Genomic DNA, 27,070 nt, shown 5'->3' on the forward strand with positions numbered 1-27,070 from the left:
ATATATTCAAACAAAATAATCTATGATCTGACTTGATGCATAGCAATTATCCTGGTTTTATGTAGCTAATATTATATGCAAGTTTCCCAACTGACTGCTAAAGAGCAAACTAAACAAGACAGTGAAAAGTCAAGAGAACTTCAAATGTTCTCTTTTCTAACAACTAATAATACTGAAATCAGGTAAGTATGATTTGATCTGAATGATGATTCAGCATACAACTTTCAAATTTTTTATATTGCCCTGTTATGCTACTTATAAATATTTAGAACTCCAGAAGTTGTGGTTGTTGCCATCACTGGAGGTTTTTAAGAAGATCCTTTCATCCGGAATAGTCTCCTGGTTGAGCAGGGGGTTGGACTAAAAGACCTCCAAGGTCTCTTCCTACTGTGTTATTCTGTATTCTATCTCTAGCCTGTAGTATTTGACTGTACAACAATGCTCCTACTGGCATTTTTTATAATTTGCTGCCATCTAGTGGACAGGTTACTTACAGGACCGCATTCTGCCACATAGTTCCCAGAGACCGGTGAGGTCCCATAGAGTGGGCCTCCTTTGGGTCCCGTCGGCCAGACAGTGTCGGCTGGCGGGCCCTCGGGGAAGGGCCTTTTCTGTGGTGGCTCCGACCTGGTGGAATCAACTTCCCCCCGAGGTTCGAACAACTCCCACCCTGCCGGCCTTTAAGAAGGCTGTTAAAACCCTCCTGTTCCGGCAGGCCTGGGGCTGATGTCCCCGGGGGGGGCCGGGATATGATCGGACTCGCGGTATGACTGTGGTATGACTGCTTTATTTTACTGTTTTATCATTGTTTTTAACTTTGTACTCCGCCCTGAGTCCTTTGGGATTGGGCGGCATATAAATACTGTAAATAAATAAATAAATAAATAAATAAATACTTAAATATGTTATCAGATTACTTAGTGTAGTGAAAATGATGTTCATACTAATCACAAAATAATATCCTACCTTGGATTTTGGAAGAAAGATTGAATTGTGATGCTGATAATTCAGTGTCTTATTATTCTTTACATGTAATTTTAATGGCAGTATTTAATATAGTTTTAATGAAAGGACATGAACATTCCTTCTGAGGAGGAACTTTAATAGTAAAAATAAAAATAGGAAGACTGATTACTAATGTCTGTACTAAACGTGTTGGAATACTCTGATTCTTTTTATGCACGAATATATAACACATTTATATCTGAAACTTAATTACTGTATATCTGAAAGGTAAACTTTTATGAAACCTAGATAAACCTAGAAACCTAGATAAAAACTAAAGTAATCCTAATTGGCTTTATTCAAAACAGTTCTGTGAGAATAACTTTCTTTGTTCCATGCACTTCCTGGGAGGCCTAGAGGAGGCCACAGGAAGTGCATTGATGTCACTTCCGGAAGGCCATTCGAGTCCCAGCCTGCATCCACGCAGAAAACTGGTTGTTCAGGTATTTGAATCCCACCACTGCCTCCATATAATCAAATAACTCTGTATAGCTAAGAAAACATACACACGCATCACAATTAAAAACAGTAAGAACAACAACAAATGATTTCTGATAAAAATAAGGAACTTCTCAACTGAATTAGAGCAAGGCACACAAAGTAGCCTACTCTAACATGAGGAAAAAGCTAGGTTTTTAAGGCATTTCTACAATGTGTGGGGCATTTCAACAACAAGGAAAAATAAATGTTTGCAGTCCCCCCATAGAGGCCTTGGCTGAAAAAGAGAACATAACAAAGCAATATGGAACAATATGTGAAATATATCACATACTTTTTCCAACTGCAAAAAGGTCTTATGAATTGAATATGTGTATTTAAACAATGATGTCTTGGGAATACTTGATTTATTTTTCCATGTCTTCCCTTGTGAATTAGGTACAATTATACAAAAAATTAATAAATGGTAGCAATTGCATATAATTCTGGCATGCATGCTTTTCAAGAAAGAATATGGGGCTCTCTTCTCTGTGAACTCTATCTAGCAAAACACATAAAATACATCTAAACCTTATATGTTTTCTAATACAGATGTAAGGGATATCTTCTCCATTGATTAGTAACTCAATAAAATTATTTCTTTACTAGCAGTTGATTAAATCTGAAGGAAACAAAACAGGCCTTTTTATTGGTCATTGCTGATTTGTTTTAGAAGAAAATATAGTGATGTTGGGGCTCTTTCACAATGAGGACATGAGGTTACCACAAAAGAGCAAGTCTCATAAAGCATCTTCCAAAGGTAAATGTGTATTCAGGGGGAAATTGTTTGATGAATGACAAGATTGCTTGTTTACTTGTATTGACTGATGGGACGTGTGGCATTTTATTTCAGATACTATGACTTGAATGTTTCAGTTGGAGAGAAATTGATAACTTTCATGTGTTTGCTGTTGCAACTTTCCTCCATGCCTCTCTGTGTGTGCAGTATTTGTATACCTTAAAATCAGTTTTGACTAGTGCCTGCAATTTTCTTGGTAAGATTTTAAAATTAGTTTGCTCTTGTCTGATTCCTAGGATTGAGAAATAATGACTGGCTCAAGGTCATTAGCCTGGCTTTGTGCCTAAAGCAGAACTAGAACTCACAGTCTATTGGTTTCTAGCCTGATGACTTAACCACTACACCAAATTGCTTTCCCATACCATTATAGATAAACAAATTCCATATTGTAAAAAATGCATTTTTTAAATTTTCTGAACTTTGAAAAGATATAGATAGCATCAGATAAATCATACATTGAATCTTTTATCATACTGCAGAATGACATTACAATATCACACATTACAAAACTGGCATTTTTATTTTTATTTGCCTGCTAATATCTACTAGCATGGAATTAGAATCTTCATTATAACTAAGCTATTCACTATGAACCTAAATGTCATTTTTCATTTAGAACCATCGATATATACTCCATCCATCCATCCATCCATCTTACATAGTTTCTGCAAACCAAATGAAACAATAGTTTCATTTTAACTCCTATATATTGGAATTATAATTGACACTTCAATGTGTCATTTTTTTTTATGTTGAACATTATTTGGATGTTGACGTATAACTTAGTAGATACATGAGGTCTCCAGCTCTCATCTGGGTTGGGAATGGGAAAGAGATTTAGAAGAAATTTTATAAAATGAAATTATTTTTCATTGTACTTTATTTTCTACAGGAAGATACACTTTTCCATATATGGATAATCGAACTCAAGTTACCGAATTCATCCTTTTAGGATTCATTGGCAATCCCTGGCTTCAGAAGTTACTCTTTGTCATTTTTTTCTTCATTTATTTGAGCACCCTTATTGGCAATGTAATGATTATTTTGGCTATAAGAATTGATCCTCACCTTCACAGTCCCATGTATGTCTTCCTTTCATATTTAGCACTTCTTGATATTACTTTTTCCTCAGTCACAGTTCCTAAAATGCTACAAGACTTCTTTTCTGAGACAAAGGCTATCTCAGTTCAGCATTGCTTTACCCAAGTCTTCTTTATTATGTGCCTTTCAGTGGGAGAGGGTCTTCTCCTTTCTGTGATGGCCTATGATCGGTTTATAGCTGTGTGCCACCCTTTGCATTATACAGTGATGATGAGAAAACAGGTGTGTACTTTCCTAATATGTAGTGCATTGTTCACTGGCTTTGCCTATGCTCTATTGAACACTCTTCTACTGACCACTTTACAATTCTGTGGGCCCAATGTCATTTATCACTTCAGCTGTGAGGCTCCAGAACTATTCAAACTTTCCTGTAGCAACACCTTTGCAAACCAAATGGTGATTTTTACTCTTGGTTCATTCTTAGGGATGGGGGCTCTACTCATTATACTGGCCTCCTATATTCTTATCATCTCTTCTGTTTTAAGAATCCAGTCCATGGAAGGGAAAAGCAAAGCTTTCTCCACTTGCACATCTCACATGATTGTTGTTTTGCTGTATTATGGAACCATTTTTTTAGATACCTGAAGCCAACCTCCAAAGATGCTGGTAATCAAGAAATTGTTCCATCTATTGTTTACTTCATTGCAATACCAATGCTAAATCCCATAATCTATAGCCTCCGTAATCAAGAAGTGAAAAGGGCATTTGTTAAAATAGTACAGAGCAACAACAATGAAAATTGAAAGTATAAGATATTTTCAATATTAGTAAGCTTTCTCTAGGGCAGTTCCAAAGTACATCCCTATAAATAAGTAAAATCTACATTTAAGAATTCTCTACCTTAGATGTTCAAGCGGACAAGATGGCAGAATAAGGACAGGGTCCCATTCCTTCACTTATCATTTGGAAAGTCCACTTGTCCCAGTACTTTTTTCTAAAAGTTCCTTAGACTGAGGAATTGATTGGATATTCATGTAGCCCTTTGGCAACAGAGATACTCATTTTGAGGACTTCTGCTGCAAATGAAAAGGTCCTCAAAGTGATGTATTCTGTGTTTTATGAATGGAAGATCATTAGCAGTAAATCTGGTCAAGGTAGTATTGAAGAGCAATGGCATTCCCATTTTTGCCAGAAAATGTTCTTTTCTGTCCATATTCATGAGTTAATGATAAAATAAAATTCAATTAGAACTAAACTAAACAAACAATATAAATGGCCAAAGTGACAGATGAGTGAAGAAAATGGTGAAAGATAAATATTTGATACTAATTGTTAAATTTACAAATGATTTATTGTAATTTTTAGGGCATATTTAAAATTCCAAACAACATATTACAGAAGTGTTGCTTATTTCATTGACACTGGTTTATATGTTGAAGCTTTTTCCCGCGTTTCCATCTGTATTTAACTCCACCTTAAATACATTATCAAGTCAAACATTAGAGATAAAACATAGAATTGTATTGTAGAAGGATAGAAATCCTATTCAGGGCCAGACCCATTAAAGCATTTGTGACAAAATCGCCATCAGTCAATTGTAAAAGGAAGCTTTACTTGGAACAGTTTACCTCCTGTGATGATACCTCTAACACCATCAAACATAAACTTCTTTCTATCACAAGTCTTTGGAAGGCATCAATAGGTGAATAAAATGCCAAATTCAGTCTGAATATTTGGCTGATGAGATGAACCATAATAATACCTGGAAGTTGAATCATGGCAAGTGGATTTATTTTTTTGTTGGTTTGAAACATTCTGCTGTTTATCCAAACAGCTTCTTCAGTCTGAGCAAGTTGGTTAGGAGGAATCTGAATAGGCAGAGAGTTGTTGGAATGCTCCAACTCCTAAAGTTCTTTGGTATTATTAAAAGATGAAGCTGTGAAGTGGTCTTAATCTTCCTGGGGACTGATGAGACAGCAGCATAAAAAAATGAGGGACAGATTGTGTCTAAGGTTTCCACCTCTGTTGAGGGAAGAATTTTTTGGTTTGACATAAATGGATTCTTTCACATCTCTTTCAAATCACCTATCTTCTCTGCTCCAAATGTGAACATTATTGTTCTCAAAAGAATGACCTTTTTCTTTTAAATGAAAGCATATATTGACACAACAATAATACCTGCAAATAGAAATAGAACAACTGTGGCAAAAAGAAAGCAAAGGTTGTAGCAATATTAATAGGCATCTTTGGGGCAATCCCAAAGCATCTGAAGCACCACTTGAACACCATCAACAAATTATTGGGATAGCATAAATCCTGTGATGATATCTTTAATACCATCAACAACAACATCTGCCTATCCTAATCCTTGCAAAGGACTCAATAGGTAGATAAAAATGCCATAACAATTTATAACAAGCAAAAAAATAACCATTTATAACAAGAAGATATTCATAAATGAAAACAAGAAAACAAGAAAAAGTTTTTCTTTCAGTGGGAGATGCAAAAAAGTCCCTTCAGCTGCTGGCTATTTCTTGCGCAAAAGAGCAGTAATTCTTCATATTAAGTTAACTTTGAGTTAAACTCTATTAAAAATAGCTAATTATGGAAAACAAAGGGGGAGGGAAGGACAAACTTTTGCCTTTTAGAAATTGTAGGCAAAGCTGAATATCAGTAAAGGACATGCATCAGGACATTGAAAGATTTATACCAGAACCATTGCATTTATTTCAGGGAAGAACAACACTGCCTTTTTGACAATCAAGTATTATTTTTAAAAAGTGACTTCCAGGAGGTTCCATGTATTTGCATCACTGGGGAGTGAGAGTGGAAGTTTCAAATAAGTTTATGAGGGTCTCAAATATTCACTTACAGACCCCATTTATTTTTATTTAAAAAAAAGGGAAAAATAGGCGAACCAAAATTACAATTGTCAGTTAAATTTTGGTAGGAGGAACCACATGACTCTCCTCCTTCCTATTTATGTAGTAGTAGTAATGTAATAGTAGTAATGTCCTATTCCAAGTTATAGAATGGTAAATGACAATATTATGTCATCCCATTTCTTCTCATAAATATTCACTTTATAATCTTATAAGAGATGAGGGATGATCTCATCTCCATTTATTCATCATTGATGATAAAATCTTGAGTAAAAATTAAATATTTAGATTGCTCTCCTCCAATATTCACTTGATGATGCAGAGTGTAACATTGCAAAAACCCATCCTTTCCCCTCAATATATTATCCAATTCAGTGTTAGTTGCTAATTTCCATTGTCCCACCAAACAATAGCCTTGTCTTTCCTATTTTTAATGGAAAACCAAATGATACTGCCCACCTTCTTCTTTATAGAATAGAAATTCTTTTGGTCAGAATATAATATGTGATTTCCTGCCTGCTTATATTATAAAATTGCAGCATCTTTTTTATCCTGCTACTTTGCCAGTCACTATAGAAGTTTGGACATTTGTAAGCAGCTATTTCTTTAATACATACCCAAACATATTCTGACTGAGTTTTATACAAACTATTTGACAATGACCTATAAATGTGACCCTTTCTTTTCTCTGTTCTTTGATTCTGAATATTGGAATTTCCAAGAAGAATTGTAAGCTTATTAATCTGAATTAATAATAACCAGTAAATTCAGCATTATTTTTGCAGGTTATGTGGTCTTGTATATGCCCTTATGTCTCAATCTGTTACCTTTTAAAATATTTGGAATCTATTTAATACACTTTTCTAAAACTTAAGCTATGTCTATGTCTATACCTATTCTTTATTATCACTTTATTATTACTATGGAATATCATCTTACAATAAATAAAGAAAAAATAATACTTGTTTTAAAACAGTATGTGAAAATATTGTGAAAATTTTAATTTTAAGAAATATTTATTAAAATGCCTCTTGGTTTATTATCAGATTATTTTATTTTCTTATTTGCCATGGAATGGGGAAGAAATAGTTGAGTTTTTTTATTTCTGTATCTGTTTGTTGGTATACTCTTTTGTCGCCTAATCTTCCAGGAAACATGTAAAGCAAATGATTTTGATGCTTCCAAAAAATCAGTAGTTAAGTTTTATTTCTAGTAAAATAATTGTAGGATTTTATATTCTAAATATAAGTATAAATTGATGAGCCATAAATGTCAAGATGTACTGATGGAATTATTTTGCCTCTTGAAACCAAAACATTTTATTATATATATATATTGGACTTTTTTATTATATATATATATATATATATATATATATATATATATATATATTGGATTTTTTTTTTAATGTAACTTTTGTTTCAGGTTTACTTAAGTTTAAATGTTTTGTATTCTTAGTTCTAGTTAACCCTGTATTCAGCTCTGGGAAGAGGGGGGGAGGGTTTTTGGGAGGTAGGGAGGTAGTGGGAGAGGGATTTTATTGTAAAATTGCAAAAACTTTTAATAAAAAAAAGAAACCAAAACATTTGGAGCACTATTATGAAAGATAAAGGAATATATTAAAAATATTATTTTAAGTATTTTCATTATAAACCCAAGCATGTTGTTTAACAAATTAAAGCAAGCAGAATAGAATAGAATAGAATAGAATAGAATAGAATAGAATAGAATAGAAAAGAGGAGGAGAAGAGGAAGGGGGGAAGGAAAGGAAAGGAAAAATCAAAAGGCATTTGCAATGAAAGAGAATATATGTAGCTCATGAATGAATTAGATAATGAAGTATCTGCAAGCAAGTAACCAAGTTCAGAAAAGGTATTTTTAAAGAAAAACTGTGAATCCAACTTTAAGGACTGGCACTCAGTATCTGGATCTTCATTCTACCAAAAACTTTGTTTGATGCTCCCTTAACCTCTTGATTTCTTAGACAATAAATGAATGGATTCAGCAGTGGGGTGATAATGGTGTATACAACAGAAATTATATTGTTAAAATCAAATGGGTGCATTCTCTTCGGTCGAGCATTTATGAAGAGAATTGCTAAGAAGAAGATGACAACCACATTGAGGTGAGCAGCACAAGTGGAGAAGGCTTTCTTCTGGCCCTGGATAGAGCAAACAGTCAATATAATACAAATAATGCAGACATACGAAACAATAGTAACTGAGAGTAGAAATAACAAAATGATCGAGGCCAAGACAAAGTCCACTATTTCATCAACTGTCATATCTTCACATGCCATATTTAACAATGGTGAATTATCATAGAAGAAATGGTTGATGATATTAGGACCACAAAAGGGAAGCTGTGATATGAAGATGACTTTTAACATTGAGACCAAGAAACCAATTAGCCATGAACCCATAGCTAATATCATACAGAGGTGGTGAGTCATGATGGTTAGATGGCGAAGAGGATTACAGATAGCTACATATTAGTCAAATGCCATTATTGCAAAGAGGACACACTCAGTACATATAAGGGAGCTGAAAAAGTAGAGGTGTGTCATGCACACTTCAAATGAGATGAATGTGTTTTGCACAAGGAGATTAATTAATAACTTTGGGACAATAACACAGATATACCATGCCTCTGAAAAGACAGGTGGGCTGAGAAAAAAAATACATAGGTTTGTTAATCTGAGGACTGTGATTTTGATCACAATGATGATAACAATATTCTCAAAAAGAGTCAGATTGTAGGCCACAAGGAAACTCACAAATAAAAATGTTTGTAGTTTCATGCTGATTGGAAATCCAAGCAAAATGAATCCTTGGATATTACTCTTTTTCTGGTGATCCAATTTCTATAGTAATAAAACCTAGTTCAGACATAAGGAGAGAAACAAATTGCAATGAAAAAAAAAGAGAAGAAGAATTAGAAGAATGAACATTTCTGAAACAAATGATAAAATAGATATTAATCTACATTAATATGTTAATCTACCTAGCAGACAACCTAGCAGGCAAATTACTTGAACTAACTTTCTATCTTTAGTTATTTAATTTAGTCAATATTTATATGATTTATTCTTGTGTTACAGCATTGTGTGAGGTGAATTTTCCAAAACTTTAGCTAAATAGTAAAAAAAAAAATATGGCTGTAAAAGGAGACAAGAGATAATATTGTTTTATAGTTTCTAATATGATTTCTAACAAATGAAAGAATATAGACATTTATTTCTTTCAATTATACGGATAGAAAATTTGAAATTTTAGGTCTTGAAATCCTTGTTACTGAGAATCATATAGTACTGTCTTCATTGGCTGAAACTGCATTTTGAAGTAAATTTATCAATAAATTTATTTGCCAAACTTAGATATCCTTTCCAAATATCAGCATGACTTTGAAAAGATATATATTAACAAGTTGATTTTATATATTAGTACAGGGATGGCGAACCTTTTAGAGACTGAGTGCCCAAATTGCAACCCAAAACCAACTTATGTATCATTGAGTGCCGGGTGGGCGTGGCCCATTGGATGGGTATGGCCCATTGGGTGGGTATGGCCATTGGGTGGTGTGGCTGTGGTGGTAATGGCAGACTGGGTGGGACTAAAAAGTTAAATCAATCAATTCCAACTTTGCAAGATCTTTTTTTCCCATGAGAAGTTGAAATTGATTGATTGAACCTTTTTTTTTTTTTTTGCACACGGCGGTGGAGGCCTAAAGTGAAAAGGTTTTATAATACCCAGCTGAAGACCTAGGACTGGGGCGATCGTGCACGTGCCCACAGAGAGGGCTCTGCGTGCCACTTGTGGAACACGTACCATAGGTTCGCCATCACAGTATTAGTATAACACTGGGAAAAAGGAGAAGTAGGGATAATACAATTAACATTAAATGGGTCTGTTCTACTAAATAATTATAATTAACATAACTTTAATTTCTTTCCATTTTTATCAGAGGGTTTGAAAAGTTTGGAGATTTTTTTGTGTGCATTTCTCTCTCTCTTTCCCTCTCTCTCTCTTTCATTCTTAGAAAAACTGTTTTAAATCTGTTCAAGTTCTTAAATTGCAGTGAAAATTATGGGAAGTTGTAGTACTGAAATTCAGTAATTATGCTGCTGAAATTCATGATTATGATTAAAATGGCATTCATTAAGTTTGGGATCCCATATACTGTATCTACCATTGCAGGCAGAGAATTCAGGGTTTAGTTATTGAAAAAATAACCAATATCACAACCTTCTCACAACCAATATTTCTATCATGGCAGCCTATGGCAGCCCATGGACATTGATAATGAGGATATTTCAGAAATTGGCATTAAAAATATAATAATAGGAAATATAATATAATAATATTCATATCCTATATCAAGTACATTTACATCATGTGCAGGTAGACCTCAAAGTCTCTTGACACAGATTGACAAGGTTATATTGAGATTCTGAAGGCTGGTAAAATTTAGATTATCCTTTACTTTCTTGGCTGCTGCCAAAAAGGAAAGAGGGGGGGGGAAGCGGAAGCTCTGCCTCTCTCTCTCTCTCTCTGTCTTTCTGTCTCTTTCTCTTTCTCTCTCTCTCTCTCTCACACACACACACACACATACACACACACACACACACAAACAAACACCCTGAGTGGGGGGAAGAGGACTGGCAGACTAAGGACAGAAAGAGAGAGGGGGGAGGGAGGGGTAGAGAGAGAGAGAGAAAGAGAGAGAGGAGGAAAGAGAAAGAGAGGGAGAGGAAAGAGAGGAGAGGAAAGAGAGAGAGAGGAGAGAGGAAGTGGGAGACGAAGAGGAAAGAGAGAAAGAGAAGAAGAGAGGAAAGAGAAAGAGAGGGGGAGAGAAGAGAGAGAGAAAGAGGGAAGGAGGGAGAGGAAAGGGAGGGAGGGTGAGGAAAGAGAAAGGGAAAGAGGAAAGAGAGAGAGAGAGAGAGAGAGAGAGAGAGAATATGAATATATGTTGTCCTTACTGGACTTTTAGTAAAGAACGTTTAATTAAATATTTTGATTTTTTTAATTAAGAAATGAGGTATGGGGATAAATTATGCTATATTTAAAGATGGTAGATAAGCTACTAAAATTGTTTTCACCTGTTGGGATGAAGGAGAAAGGTTTTTTCCCCCCTCTTTTTCCTGCATAAAAATTATTTTCTTTGTAACAGTTCATTGATTTCATAAATCCAACACGCTATAGTTTTTTTAGTAATAGTAATAGTAGTAAAGTTGGAAGGGACCTTGGAGGTCATCTAGTCCAACCCCCTGCTCAGGCAGGAACCCTACACCATTTCAGACAAATGGCTGTCCAGTCTCTTCTTAAAAACTTCCAGTGTTGGAGCATTTACTGCTTCTGGAGGCAGGCTGTTCCACTGATTAATTGTTCCCACTGTCAGGAAGTTTCTCCTTAGTTCTAGGTTGCTTCTATCCTTGATCAGTTTCCACCCGTTGCTTCTTGTCCTGCCTTCAGGTGCTTTGGAAAATAGCTTGATTCCCTCTTCTTTATGGCAGCCCCTGAGATATTGGAATACTGCTATCATGTCCCCCCTTGTCCTTCTCTTTGTTAAACTAGACATACCCAATTCTAGCAACAGTTCCTTATATGTTTTAGCCTCCAGTCCCCTAATCATCTTTGTTGCTCTTCTCTGTACTCTTTCTAGAGTCTCAACATACATAGCATAAAGGTAAAAAAAAAGGATATATGCAGTGTTATCTTCATTTTAGATGTCAAAAGGGTTTTGTGGCTCCCAGTGTTTTCTTTTCTGTGAGAAACGGGTCCAAATGGCTCTTTGAGTGTTTAAGGTTGCCGACCCCTGTCCTAGGATGAACTGAAAATGTTCAGGACAGATCCACCAACCTGCCTGAATTATGTAAAGACTCATCTGGTCTGATTCTTCTTTTAATTATATGGGAGCTGCAAGTTAGCAAAAGTGCCCCTGCAAAATCAGAATCAAGGGTTATAGTGTTATTTTGTGCTTTCTGAAAGTGCAGCTTACATACTTTTGAGAGCTATCTATTTTGTTTTCATCTATAATCATTTAATGTGTTTTTAATGATTAGTAGATAAAATGGTTTGTGCCTCTGAAAATTTCTAAGGTGGTCTGATATATTAAGTAGAACTAAAGGCATAGATGTGATAAAATCTATTTTTTCCACTCACGTTTAAAGAGAAATTATGGGCTTTGAGTTTTATTTATTTATCTATCAAATTTATTATTCTTATTACAAATAAATTAATATGGAAAACATATCCAACATTGTTCTTTCATGTTCTTCATAACAAAAATCCTGTGAAGAGAGTTGGGCTGAGACAATGACTGGTCTAAGGTAAAGTTTCATGGGACTAATGAACACTGAATGTAAAATATGTAGCATCATGTTGCTTGTCTATGATTTTTAGACATGGATGAATTTAAATGGTTATTTTAAAAATGTCATGATGATAGCTATGATCGTGTAATGAAAAATCTCCACCCCTTTTTCATGTGCAGTGCTTTTTTTCTAAAAAAAAAAAAAAAAAAGATGCTGGAACTCACACACATCATACAACCTGCCTTGCCCACCCTATAAGGTTCCATCCCAAAAAGGTGCCAGAACTCCGTTCTGGGCATTCTATGAGAAAAAAAGCCCTGTTAATGTGCATTGCATTACAGTATTTTGACTTTTTAAAGTCACTCTAAAGACATCTAGTCCAAGATTTGCTTTAACAAGGCAATACTATATCTTTTCTGAAGAAAAATGTAGTGGACAATTTTTATCCTATCTCATTATTGTGAAGATATTTGGATTGCAGTTTCAATGGGCTCTGAAAGAAGTAAATTATTGTGACTTTTGAGCAGGGTTTCTAACTTAGAAATAGTACAAAGATAACATTGATTATATTTGATGATGATCTCTAGTCTAGAAGGAGATGGAAGAGGATTGATATATTTATTCTGGCCCTCCTTAATCTCTCAGTAATGTTGAAGCCATCAGCCATAGAATTCTGAAGTTGAACTATAATCATTCTAGTAACCCTACTAACCCTGTCAGTCCAGCTTAAGCCCCTGTTGAAAGACCCTGGTTTTACAGAAAGCCAACAAGTCAGAGCCATAAAAGAACACAAATCATTTGGAATAAAGCTTCACAATTGATTAAGAAGTCAGGCACACACACTTGAAATCCTTTTAAAATAATAGACTACTTTGTTATTCTACTATTGTAGAAACCATACAATAGATATGAGGTAGAAACTCAGAATAGACAGGATCAAATAGGGGTAGGGAGGAAGGATTCAAACAATGATGTCCTACATATCCAAATCTAGATCAGATCATCTCAGAAGCATCCAAAGTAAGCCATGATAATAGAAAAATGTTCTTGAGGAAGCAATAACACCAAAGCATGTTTTCACTTCCATATTAGATGAGGATTGGAAAGAGATGGCTTCTGACAGCAACTTTTTGTCTGTATTATTTTTTAAAAGAAAAAGATATGAAAAGATATAAAATATGGAAAATATTGGACAGCATGAATAACATGTGAAAACCCAACCCAGTTGTATGTGTGTATATAGTTTATAGTCTAGACAATTACTAATATGAACAAATGTGCGATATGAATGGATTCTTAGAATTCTGTCTAAGTGTATAAGACTGCAGTGAAAACAATTCTTTTCTTTTTTCATTTACTAAAATAGGAAGAGAAAGATCTTTAGGCACAAAGAACTAAAGTTTCTTACCTTGTTTCATCCCTATTCCCATCCTATTTCACTAAATATATAGAAATACATCACTAAAACTAGAATTTGTTAACATCATATAACCCGACATCTGTCTTAATTTTGAAATTGGAATTATTGTTTAAAATGAAAATAATTGTGTATTATTAAATTTAGATCACTTGTTATGTTTACTTAAATGCAATCGGTATAATTATGGTGACTTGTTCCCAGCATTTCTAAATTTCTCATCTCTTTCTACATGTTCTTATTTCTTTATTTTTATATGATTTAACACTGACTGTTATTGATATGCAGTCCCACAAAAGACATTTGTCAGTGAAATCCAATTTTTCTTATATGAATTTTCAATGTTTTTGTCTACTAAGTATGTTGTGAAATACACATATGAAAAAAAATGAAAAGTTATTATTTTTGCTTGCTGAAATAAATCCATTAGTCACTAATCATGTTCTCAAGACTGAAGTTGCAAAATATTTTTTTCAGTGCTTCCTTGACATCCTGATTCCTTAAACAATAAATGCATGGATTCAGCATGGGAGTAACAATAGTGTACACAACTGACACAAGCTTATTGATGTTGAAAGAATGGATTCTCCTTGGTCTTGCATAGATGAAGAGTGAAGCTGAGTAGAAGATAGTAACCACTGTGAGGTGGGAGGTACAAGTAGAAAAAGCTTTTCTTTTTCCTTGGCTTGTAGGGATATTTAAAATGGTGCCTATGATAAATGCATAGGAGCCCATTGTGACAGAGAGTGGAATTAAAAGGATAAGAAGAGCAAATACAAAGTCAACAATTTCAACCACAGTTCGGTCAGTGCAGGAGAGATTGAGCAAAGGGGAGATGTCACAGAAGAAGTGGTTGATGACATTGGGCCCACAAAAACTCAAATGTGAAATGAAAAAAACTTTGAGCATAGAAATTAGGAAACCAGTGAACCAAGAACTCACTGCTAGCTGCAAGCAAAGCTGAGATGTCATTATAACAGGATAGCGTAGTGGGTGGCAGATGGCAACATAACGATCATAAGCCATAACAGCCAGCAGGACACATTCAGTGCAGGCTAGGGATATGAAAAAATACAGCTGAGCCATGCAGCCTGCATAGGAAATGCTTTTATCTGTTGCTAAGAAGTTAATCAGGAGCTTTGGAACAGTCACAGAAATATACCAAGTCTCAAGGAAAGACAAGTGACTGAGGACGAGATACATGGGTTTTTGGAGGTGACTATTTGTCCTGATGAGGATGATGATCATAGTGTTCTCCACAAGAGTGAGGATGTAGATACAAAGAAATACTACAAATAGTAGTCTCTGAAGTTCTAGAACACTGGGAAAACCCAGAAGGATAAACATCTGGACCCTGGTTTGGTTGTTCACTTCCATGCCTTATACACCAATCTGCAAGATCAAAGGATAACAGAAACATGATAAATTTACAAGATAAATGAAAAAAAACATTTTAGGAAGAGAGCTTTCTAGATATATGGTGGGGAAAATTCAGGATATGTGAAAGGATGAATGGAAATGTCAATAAATGAAGCAAAAGTTTCTTGTAGTTCTTCATCTCTGAGTTTGCTAAATATTCAAAATTTGGATAATGCAGTTTCTGAATTCCTGAAAAGGCAATGTTATACACAATTAAAAAATAATCAATATATAAATTATACAATCAGAAATAATAATTATAATTAAGGAGTCAGTTACACTTTTAAATGTGAGGGTATCCTACACTGCCTGCCCAATCTGGTACAGCCTGTGTGCTACAGTTGTAGCTGCCAAATCTATTGATATTTTTTTCATCTTTTTATTGAAAACATGCTAATTATAAAATAAATACAGCATTTCTTTTGGTTTCTGTCATTTATATTGTTTTTTTTTTAAAAAAAATGGAAAATCCAGTGTGAAACATACATATGCACATACACACAAACAAATAAATTGGGCTTGTCTGTTAGAATGCTTGTGGTCAATTATTTACATTTTTATTCAGGTTTTTATATAACTACTTTTTCTCACTCTATCCTACTTCTATAATTACAATTCTGGATTCTTTGGATTAGTTACATAGAAAATATTACATATTTTGTGACTGCATTGAATTGTAGAATATTTGACAAACATAAGGCAGGCAAGCAGGCGGGTGGGAGGGAGGGAGAGATTTTTTTTTTTTTACTTGAACACTTAATGAACTTCAGGAAAAAATATGAATGCTGTTGTATGTGTATATCTTTTTCATGTTTCTATAGATATATCATGTCTGAATAACCAAGCTGAGTACTATGCAAAATAAAAGTTAAAGTTATAACATTAAATTAAAAAATAGTAATAATTATGTAAAAAACAAAAATAATTAAGAAAGAAGAAAATGCACATACACATACACACAAATGAATTAGGCTTGTCTGTAAAATGCTTGTGGTCAATTATTTACGTTTTTATTTGGGTTTTTGAATAGCCACTTTTTCTCACTCTATCCTACTTCTACAATTACAATTCTGGACTCTTTGGATTAGTAATATAGAAAATATTACATATTTTGTGGCTGTGTTGGATTCTTTATGGTAGATCATTTGACAAACAGAAGGCAGGCAGGCAGGCAGGAAAGAAGGAAGGAAGGAAGGAAGGAAGGAAGGAGGGATTTTTTTACATGAACACTTAATGAACTTCAGGAAAAAAATATGAATGATGTTGTATGTGTATATCCTTTTCATGTATCTATTGCTATATCATTTCTGAATAACCAAGTTGAATACTATGCAAAATAAAAGTTAAAGTTATAACATTAAATTTTAAAAAAATAGTAATAATTAAGAAATAATTAAGAAAGAAGAAAATACAAAGATTTAAATTAAATTTAAATCATTAGAATAATAAAAATCAATTAAATTCTAACAGGCAGATATTATATTCTGCTATGTCAAAATTACAGTGAAAACATGTTGAAATGAATCTTACCTGCTTTTCATTCATTTGCATTACATATTTAAGATTAACTAATAAAATGATATATCTTGTTCCCAATCAAATAAACAAAATATAAATCAGGAGGAAAAGTAAATATGCAATATCTAAAATATAATTTATTAGATTCCCATGAATACTATAAAGTGACTTAAGGAAATAAAAATGTGTATATTAACCATATGAAGAGGAGATGAATTCAGGGAATACCCCTTCCCTAGAATTTATTTAAAAAAATATTTTTCACTGAAAGAAAATAGAGAAAGCTCATCAGAAATGAGAAAATCACAAGATTATAGCTTGTAAGCTGCTTCTAGTCCACTTCTTCTTCTTCTTCTTCTTTGTTCAGCAAGATCCTTAATTTAGGTTTATTCATCCTAGTTAATATGTCACATAGTAGTTAATATGTCCTGTTGTATAGATATGGTTCAGCATCACAGCATGACACATTTATAAAAATCCCAACAGAGCGTTTATCCTTCAGAGCTTTCTTATTCAATCAGATACAGGTTTACATAATTTCTTAAAAAAATACAGCATTAAAATTTGGATATTTTTTTTTTAGAATTGAAGTGTTTCTTTTTCTAAACTTTAATGCAAAATATAGTCCTTACTATGTGAGAAATTCAGCATTTTTGAGGTGTGTTCAACTATTCAATAGCTATTGCAGAAACAAATTTCTATCTATCTAGTCTAATATATTGTGTAATGGAAATAAAGATATATTTTTATGGTTACTGTACAAATTATCTGTGTCTGTTTGTAAATATAATATTCATATTGTACATGTTTATTTTACTAACTGTACAGAATTTACCGCAAAATCTCAGTTTCACTGTTCTTCCTCGATATTGATTTTCTAAATGAAAGAGTATATCATATTCCTCATCCTTCTCTAATATTGTCTCTAAAAGTGGCTCAATAAATTGAAATCGAAATCTCTAATGTAGATATTACTGCACCAGATGGACAGATCCAGTCTGCACATGGAACTGATCAGAATCTGTGAAATTGACACATACATGATATCAAATATGCTTGATAAAATGGTATACCATGTTTTACCTAGTAAGATATCTATATGTATGTTCTTTATATTAGTATTCTAAAAGAACAAATATTTTATATTAAGGGTTTGCCATTATTTCCACTATAAAAATGGTATATATGTTTGGGAATGGATTGTTTCCTGCAATATAGGTAGTGACATGTATTTTGTTGCAGACCATATAGTTTGTTGCAGACTAACTTCAACACTTCATTGGACACTTCAGGTATAAGAAGTGTGAGGAGAGAAGTGCGTATGAAACCTCACTTTTGAATCTAACAGTGGCAACTAAAAATTTCATGAGTGGCAGGGTTACAGACCCCATTTCATAAACTAGCTAAATTTATTTCCTTTCCCTACTTCCCCACAAAAAGGGTTGAGTTTTATTATTTTTCCTGCTTGGCTACAAAACCCAGTGGAAACATTTCTAAATCCTCTTATGTATTAAGAAAAGCAGATAAACTGCATCCCAATTTTCCATCATCTTGCACTGTTTCTTTCTTAAAGTAAAAATTGTCAGGTGAATCAGGAAAACTAGCCATCAATAAGAGTTTGCTTGTGTGTGAGCATGTTTCCAACTTACAGGATTCTTATGACAAGTCTGTCAGAACACACTACATATTATCTGGAATGAAGTTCCATAACCAATTAGCTTTTCAGGCACAAGTAGGGAAATGGTATTAAAACAACAATCTATCATAACTAGTGAAGTTAGCTTCACTATCTGTAGTCTAGAATTCTGCTCTTTCTGATTGATAAAAACCTGCAGTAGGCCAACAGGTAATGCATAAAAGGGGTGGTTAAAGCCACCTTGGGTGGCTTTGAAGGAAGGGCTGATTTTCCATCCCTCAAGAAGTTGTATTCTAACTCTATAACTTTGGAAATCTATTAGCATTGGTCAATTGTAGAAGCACTGAGTTTAAATGATAGCATTAAAAATAGGGGAGGCTAAAAAAGTGATTTACTTTAGATGCTTTTCTATATAAGAGAAGGAAGTAAATATAGGTTCTTACTGCAAAGACAACAAACAATAATTGTGGAGGTTTTCTGCCTTAGCAAAGGATAGAAATTCCCAGCTTTTAGCTTTTACATACGCTTGCTAAGGGAGAATACATTTTTTTTGCATTGGTATCATTTCATTTGGAAATAGATAAATAAGAACCATGTTTCTGATTTGAAGAGAAAAGAAGAATAAAATGTCCTTATCAGCTTGTGCAGAGTTCTGGTTTTGAAGTTCATTGTTACATGGTTCCTCCAATAATTGGAAGGGAAGAAAGGACTAACTTGCTATATGTAGATATTAACCCAATCTGTCATTGTTTTACTAAGAATCAGCCATTAGTAATGCAAATTGGAAATGTGAAGAGGGTATGTGCACCAATTTAGCTTATTTTTATTCTGGGGTCCTTGTTACTATTATTTTTATTCCATCCTATTAGTAAAGCCACTGAATGTAAGATATGTTTGAAGGGACTTTACAACATTTCAAACATGCTAATCAACTTTTTAAAGGCATACGGTTATCAGTTATGTCTGAAAAAGTGAAACATTGCTCTGGAGGTAATGTTTCTGATTTGTTATTTTGATTATAATACTAAGTTTGTTGAGATTTTGAGGTAAATCATGGGTACAGTGTAGAATGGGGAGAGTGAACATAAATCACATTCAGGCCTGGACATGGCGCCAAAAATCAAACTGATTATTCTTGTAGATGATTTGTGGCAAGATGAGTATCTACTGCAAATTCTAATTATGTAAAAATGATCATGTTTGCACATTTTTTTATTGTAACAATGTTCCTACATTTATATATTGTGTTACAGTCTCTGTCACAAGTATACCAGTTTCAAGAGGCAGCTATGCCAAATATCTGCCTTATACCTCAGAGCTTTCTGGCTCATCCAGAAAGAGGGTAAAAGGTTAATTGCTTAATTTCAACAATGAATAAAGCTGACTGCAAGTTAAACAAATGAAAATAATTTTTTTTAAAGTATTTTGCTGCTTTTCCCAATCTGGATGATGTTCAAATAAGTGGTAAGCTTGAATCCTGAGAATTATTTATCTGGTGTAGTTATTATGGCAGTTCTTCTACTGAAGTTCATACTCTTGGAAGTTAATAAACTTGAGAAAGGTACTCTTTGAGCTTGATGGTTTTCTGGCAGATGCTTCATTACCAAACTAGTAACCACCAAGTTCGGAGAGCACCAAGGATCCCTTAGTTCAACCCTGAGCTATAAATATCCCCTTCTTATTTCTCCTAACATGAGAATGTTTTCCTGGATAACTATATAAAAAATAAAATATCTACCATAAGGATTAAAAAGGAATAAAATGAACATTATAAATAAACTCCCAAATCAAAACTGTTCCTATACTATAAATATTGGATTAGGCTTAAATAATTATTAGCTGGGAACAATCTCACAATAAATACATAATAACAACTGTCAGTCATGAAAGGATTTCTAGAATAATTTGGTCTTTGCTGTTTTTGGGTAGATCATCACATTATGACTAGTCTAATGTCCAAAGGAATGTCTTCTACAATTTGGGGATTGTATAGTAACTGAGAAAGGCTGCTCCATGTCTTCAGTATTCTTTGTCTAATCAGCATTCAGACTTATTAATGACTGTGGAGAATTCACTAACACCAGCTAGAAAATTATTACCACTGCTTTCCAGGAACTGATGTCTGAATAGTTTTATTCAGTGTTTATTTTTTTGTAAAAAAAAAAGTTCCGGAACTCATATACATCATACAACTCACCTTGCCTACCTGCCTACCTTTGTAGTTGAAAAAAAAAACACCCTTCAATTTTTACTGTATCTAAAAACTAGGATTTTGTTCAAGATAAGTTAATACTATTAATGTTACCGTGTACTGTGTGGCTTTAAATTACAAGATGGCATTTTATTAATCTTTTGGGACATTTACCACTGCCATACCCATTTAGTTTAATCAGTGGAAATGTCAGCTTTCTATGTGAAACAAAATTGGCCCAATAAAACAAAATTTGGTTGCTTGTAAAAGATTGATTATTTTTAGGAAGTTGTCAAGGTGGAAAAATTTATATTTGGAATATAAATATTGACTTGAAACAAATTAAAGTTGAAACTTTGTCAGTGAACAGATTACTTTTAATTTACCTTTAAGTTAAACCCAATTTAATAAATAGATCTGATTAAATCTCATACTGTAGGTATACCTTTACATTTGACTAATACATAATTAATATATATTGTTATTAATAATAATATCTCTGAATCACATTAGCTTTATTCTTATTATTCCCCTCTGAAGTTTGAACATAAAGTATAAAAGACTAAAAAGAGATTTTCGTAGACATCTCAGCTTTTGAACTACACAAGGAACTGAAACGGCAAAGTTTTGCTATCGGGCAAGCTTCCACGCCAGATATCTTTCTTTCCTCTTGCTTCACCTCTTTTTAACCTCACACGCCACTTTCTGTAAGGGAAGGCAAAAGTCTCACTCACCCTCTTATGAAAGATGGCTTCCATATTTATGTGTCTCCCACCACCACAATCGGTTTCCATGCCACATGGTCCAACCCAGCCAATCAAGCCATGCTCTGGCTGTGATGCTCCGGTGCCTCATGACTTCTCCTAGAGGAGGCAGACAGTGCTGGATGAGACCCCGCTTGCACTGTACTGCCAGGAGGGCATTTTCAAAAGCAAATATGGATAGGAAGGGCAACAATAGGAAAAGAACACAACTCTGGAAAATCCATTGAAAAAAGGTGCCAAAACTCTATTCTGGTGCATTCTATGACAAAAAAAAGCCCTGGTTTTATTTATTCTGTGGGTTCTATTTGAAATACATTAAAATAGGTATTTATTGAATGTATTCTGAGGCAACCTATTATATATTCTACAAAGTTTGGCTGGGTGCTTTTTAAAAATATAATATGAATAAAAGCAGAAGCTGAATAAAATGGAAAAAAGTATGGAAGAGAATGGAAATAGAGTTTTATTTATTTATGGACAAGAACAATAACTATTAACAGAGAGATTATATAAATTGCTTGGTTGATGGCTCAATATGACTGAATTAGTATTATAAACCAAATCAGAATTACATAACTGAGAGATTTATATTTAAATATTATTGCACACATCTATTGGGAAAATTGATGTTTAATTCTATAAAGAACTATTTCTTTATAGTTCCAGGAAAGAATGAGACAAAACAAAGAAAAACAACTCTTGAGATTGTTCTCTTAATGAGGAGTCAAATATTGTATAAAAGCCTTCCTATTATTTGCAATCAGCATAATAACCACAATGGTGACTTGGACAATTCAATACAAAACATCAGCTCACAGGAAATGTGTCATAGATACATCTAGTTTTGAATATTATTATTTTGAACTGAAATGTAGTAGGACTGTAAGTGATAGTTTGTATGGAAGAGGTCTTGTAGTTTTCATATTACTGAAACCATGGTTGGCAAAGTGAAAACAAAAGCTTACTACTAAGCAAACAGTAAGGGGAATATAAGCAAGTAATCTTGCTTCAAAAAGTGGCAGAGATCAGCATATTTTTTTTCTTTCAGTTCTAAATCACAATTTATTTACAGATTTTTCTTACTGTTATTTGAATGTATGATGTGCAAGATAAAAATGTGAGACTCCTCCATCAAATTCTCATCAGAGACTGAAGATTCATCAGTCTTCTAAAAAATGTCTTTGTCTTGCCTTAGAAAACATTTTAGGTGTCTTCATATGAGAAAGTTCTTCATCAGACGAAACACATCTGAGAATATTTACATTTTTTTAAAAAAATACTTTCATTGCTATTACTACAAGCTATTTTCCTCTTTTATTTTCTTCCCATACAGCAATATTGGACCAATTGTCCATAATTTTATTATCTCATTCCTCCATTCAAATGAAGAGCTAAATAAGTAAGTATGTAAATATATAGGTGATTGATAAAAGTATTATTTTGGTACAAGCTTTGGTAAATAGGAAGCCTTTCTTTCTTTCTTTCTTTCTTTCTTTCTTTCTTTCTTTCTTTCTTTCTTTCTTTCTTTCTTTCTCTTTCTCAAGAAATTTGTTGTGTTTAAAATTGTTACTTTTATTTTCATCAGAAAGTACCATTTTGAACTGAAAACCATTTTGACCGCCATTTGGGAGCTGAAAGCTAGAAAGTAAATATGATAACCAATGAGAGATCAGGATGGTGTCTCATTATTTCAATACCAATAAATTTATATTCCTCCTTCTTGCATATTCCAATGTTTTGAGAAAATACCAACCAGATTTTAACAACAACCCTGTGTCTGAAACATTGCTGGCAAAAAAATGACTTCCATATATCACACAATTCAAATTATCTTTTTCCTCCTTTAGGCCCAAATTTACCATTGGTGGGTTGACCTTTTATCTCATTCATAGTGATGTAACTTGATTTTTGCTTTGGAGGTGATATGACATGCCAAAATCAAGAACTGGGGGAAGAACCAGTCAAACATGTCTTTCTACATGTTCTTATTTCTTTATCTTTATATGATTTAAGACTGACTGTTATCGGTATGCAGTCCCACAAGAGACATTTGCCAGTGAAATCCAATTTTTCTCCTATGATTTTTCAACATTTTTGTCTACTAAGTATGTTGTGGAATACTAATATGAACAAAAGGGCTGTATGAATGGATTCTTAGAATTCATCTAGGTTAGTTCAATCATGTGTATAAGGCTGCAATGAAAACAATTCTTTTCTTTATTTCATTTACTAAGATAGGAAGAGAAAGATCTTTAGGCACAAAACTAAAGTTTCTTACCTTGTTTCATCCCTATTCCTGTCCTATTCTGGAAAACACATAGAAATACATCATTAAAAATAGAATTTGATAACATCATATAATCTGACATCTGTCCTTAATTTTGAAATTGGAATTATTGTTTAAAATGAAAATAATTGTGTATTATTAAATTTAGATTACTTGCTATGTTTACTTAAATGCAATCGGTATAATTATGGTGACTTGTTCCCAGCATTTCTACATGTTCTTATTTCTTTATTTTTATATGATTTAACACTGATTGTTATTGATATGCAGTCCCACAAAAGACATTTGTCAGTGAAATCCATTTTTTCTCCTATGAATTTTCAGCATTTTTGTCTACTAAGTATATTGTGGAATAAACATATGTAAAAAAATGAAGTTATTATTTTTGCTTGCAGAAATAAATCCATTAGTCGCTAGTCTAAAGATCACTAATCATGTTCTCAAGACTGAAGCTGCAAAATATTTTTTTCAGTGCTAACTTGACATCCTGATTCCTTAAACAATAAACGCATGGATTCAGCATGGGAGTAACAACAGTGTACACAACTGACACAAGCTTATTGGTGTTGAAAGAATGGATTCTCCTTGGTCTTGCATACATGAAGAGTGTAGCTGAGTAGAAGATAGTAACCACTGTGAGGTGGGAGGTACAAGTAGAAAAAGCTTTTCTTTTTCCTTGGCTTGTAGGGATATTTAAAATGGTGCCTATGATAAATGCATAGGAGCCCATTGTGACAGAGAGTGGAATTAAAAGGATAAGAAGAGCAAATACAAAGTCAACAATTTCAACCACAGTTCGGTCAGTGCAGGAGAGATTGAGCAAAGGGGAGATGTCACAGAAGAAGTGGTTGATGACATTGGGCCCACAAAAACTCAAATGTGAAATGAAAAAAACTTTGAGCATAGAAATTAGGAAACCAGTGAACCAGGAACTCACTGCTAGCTGCAAGCAAAGCTGAGATGTCATTATAACAGGATAGCGTAGTGGATGGCAGATGGCAACATAACGATCATAAGCCATAACAGCCAGCAGGACACATTCAGTGCAGGCTAGGGATATGAAAAAATACAGCTGAGCCATGCAGCCTGCATAGGAAATGCTTTTATCTGTTGCTAAGAAGTTAGTCAGGAGCTTTGGAACAGTCACAGAAATATACCAAGTCTCAAGGAAAGACAAGTGACTGAGGAAGAGATACATGGGTTTTTGGAGGTGACTATTTGTCCTGATGAGGATGATGATCATAGTGTTCTCCACAAGAGTGAGGATGTAGATACAAAGAAATACTACAAATAGTAGTCTCTGAAGTTCTAGAACACTGGGAAAACCCAGAAGGATAAACATCTGGACCCTGGTTTGGTTGTTCACTTCCATGCCTTATACACCAATCTGCAAGATCAAAGGATAACAGAAACATGATAAATTTACAAGATAAATGAAAAAAAAACATTTTAGGAAGAGAGCTTTCTAGATATATGGTGGGGAAAATTCAGGATATGTGAAAGGATGAATGGAAATGTCAATAAATGAAGCAAAAGTTTCTTGTAGTTCTTCATCTCTGAGTTTGCTAAATATTCAAAATTTGGATAATGCAGTTTCTGAATTCCTGAAAAGGCAATGTTATACCCAATGAAACAGTAATCAATATATATAAATTATACAATCAGAAATAATAATTATAATTAAGGAGTCAGTTACACTTTTAAATGTGAGGGTATCCTACACTACCTGCCCAATCTGGTACAGCCTGTGTGCTACAGTTGTAGCTGCCAAATCTATTGATATTTTTTTCATCTTTTTATTGAAAACATGCTAATTATAAAATAAATACAGCATTTCCTTTGGTTTCTGTCATTTATATTGTTTTTTTTTTAAAAAAAATAGGAAATCCAGTGTGAAACATACATATGCACATAAACACACAAACAAATGAATTAGGCTTGTCTGTAGAATGCTTGTGGTCAATTATTTACATTTTTATTTGGGTTTTTGAATAGCCACTTTTTCTCACTCTATCCTATTTCTACAATTACAATTCTGGACTCTTTGGATTAGTAATATAGAAAATATTACATATTTTGTGGCTGTGTTGGATTCTTTATGGTAGATCATTTGACAAACAGAAGGCAGGCAGGCAGGCAGGCAGGAAAGAAGGAAGGAAGGAAGGAAGGAAGGAAGGAAGGAAGGAAGGAAGGAAGGAAGGAAGGAAAGAATGAAGGAAGGAGGGATTTTTTTTACATGAACACTTAATGAACTTCAGGAAAAAAATATGAATGATGTTGTATGTGTATATATTTTTCATGTATCTATTGCTATATCATTTCTGAATAACCAAGTTGAGTACTATGCAAAATAAAAGTTAAAGTTATAACATTAAATAAAAAAATAGTAATAATTAAGAAATAATTAAGAAGAAAATACAAAGATTTAAATTAAATTTTAATCATTAGAAGAATAAAAATCAATTAAGTTCTAACAGGCAGATATTATATTCTGCTATGTCCAAATTACAATGAAAACATGTTGAAATGAATCTTACCTGCTTTTCATTCATTTGCATTACATATTTAAGTTTAACTAATAAAATGATATATCTTGTTCCCAATCAAATAAACAAAATATAAATCAGGAGGAAAAGTAAATATGCAATATCTAAAATATAATTTGTTAGATTCCCATGAATACTATAAAGTGACTTAAGGAAATAAAAATGTGTATATTAACCATATGAAGAGGAGATGAATTCAGGGAATACCCCTTCCCTAGAATTTATTTTAAAAAATATTATTCACTGAAAGAAAATAGAGAAAGTTCATCAGAAATGAGAAAATCACAAGATTATAGCTTGTAAGCTGCTTCTAGTCCACTTCTTCTTCTTCTTCTTCTTTGTTCAGCAAGATCCTTAATTTAGGTTTATTCATCCTAGTTAATATGTCACATAGTAGTTAATATGTCCTGTTGTATAGATATGGTTCAGCATCACAGCATGACACATTTATAAAAGTCCCAACAGAGCCTTTATCCCTCAGAGCTTTCCTATTCAATCAAATACAGGTTTACATAATTTCTTAAAAAAATACAGCATTAAAATTTGGATATTTTTTTTTTAGAATTGAAGTGTTTCTTTTTCTAAACTTTAATGCAAAATATAGTCCTTACTATGTGAGAAATTCAGCATTTTTGAGGTGTGTTCAACTATTCAGTAGCTATTGGAGAAACAAATTTCTATCTATCTAGTCTAATATTTTGTATAATGGAAAATAAAGATATATTTTTATGGTTACTGTACAAATTATCTGTGTCTGTTTGTAAATATAATATTC

The 27,070-nt window shown here is 33.3% G+C and overlaps 2 protein-coding genes and 2 pseudogenes across 5 annotated transcripts; 1 reads left to right on the forward strand and 3 right to left on the reverse strand.

Annotated features, from left to right (window-relative positions):
- Positions 1-1,407: 1,407 nt before the first annotated feature.
- Positions 1,408-4,171, forward strand: LOC120319992 (annotated as a pseudogene).
- Positions 4,172-8,107: 3,936 nt separating this feature from the next.
- LOC120319975 lies at positions 8,108-10,045 on the reverse strand (annotated as a pseudogene).
- A 2,352-nt stretch (positions 10,046-12,397) lies between these two features.
- LOC120319988 (olfactory receptor 6B1-like) lies at positions 12,398-21,782 on the reverse strand. Of its 3 annotated transcripts, none has more exons than XM_039369404.1 (2): positions 21,433-21,782; positions 12,398-15,326 (listed from the first exon to the last, which is right to left on the reverse strand). In XM_039369404.1, exon 2 carries the CDS (start codon positions 15,309-15,311, stop codon positions 14,361-14,363), a length of 951 nt encoding a protein of 316 aa, XP_039225338.1. In that variant the 5' UTR covers positions 15,312-15,326; positions 21,433-21,782; the 3' UTR covers positions 12,398-14,360. The 3 variants fall into 3 exon arrangements, with proteins under 3 accessions (XP_039225338.1, XP_039225336.1, XP_039225337.1); XM_039369402.1 differs by lacking the exon at positions 21,433-21,782 and adding an exon at positions 17,069-17,246; XM_039369403.1 differs by lacking the exon at positions 21,433-21,782 and adding an exon at positions 16,884-17,055.
- A 125-nt stretch (positions 21,783-21,907) lies between these two features.
- LOC120319987 (olfactory receptor 6B1-like) lies at positions 21,908-26,690 on the reverse strand. 2 transcript variants are annotated; one of them, XM_039369401.1, is made up of 2 exons: positions 26,472-26,690; positions 21,908-25,136 (listed from the first exon to the last, which is right to left on the reverse strand). In XM_039369401.1, the coding sequence occupies exon 2, from the start codon at positions 25,119-25,121 to the stop codon at positions 24,168-24,170; it is 954 nt and encodes a 317-aa protein (XP_039225335.1). In that variant the 5' UTR covers positions 25,122-25,136; positions 26,472-26,690; the 3' UTR covers positions 21,908-24,167. The 2 variants fall into 2 exon arrangements, with proteins under 2 accessions (XP_039225335.1, XP_039225334.1); XM_039369400.1 differs by having other exon boundaries at positions 26,287-26,690.
- Between the last annotated feature and the right edge of the window lie 380 nt (positions 26,691-27,070).

This window comes from Crotalus tigris, unplaced genomic scaffold (genome assembly GCF_016545835.1).
Source record: "Crotalus tigris isolate CLP2741 ecotype Arizona unplaced genomic scaffold, ASM1654583v1 scf7180000021055.717220, whole genome shotgun sequence".
Lineage (NCBI taxonomy): Eukaryota > Metazoa > Chordata > Lepidosauria > Squamata > Viperidae > Crotalus > Crotalus tigris.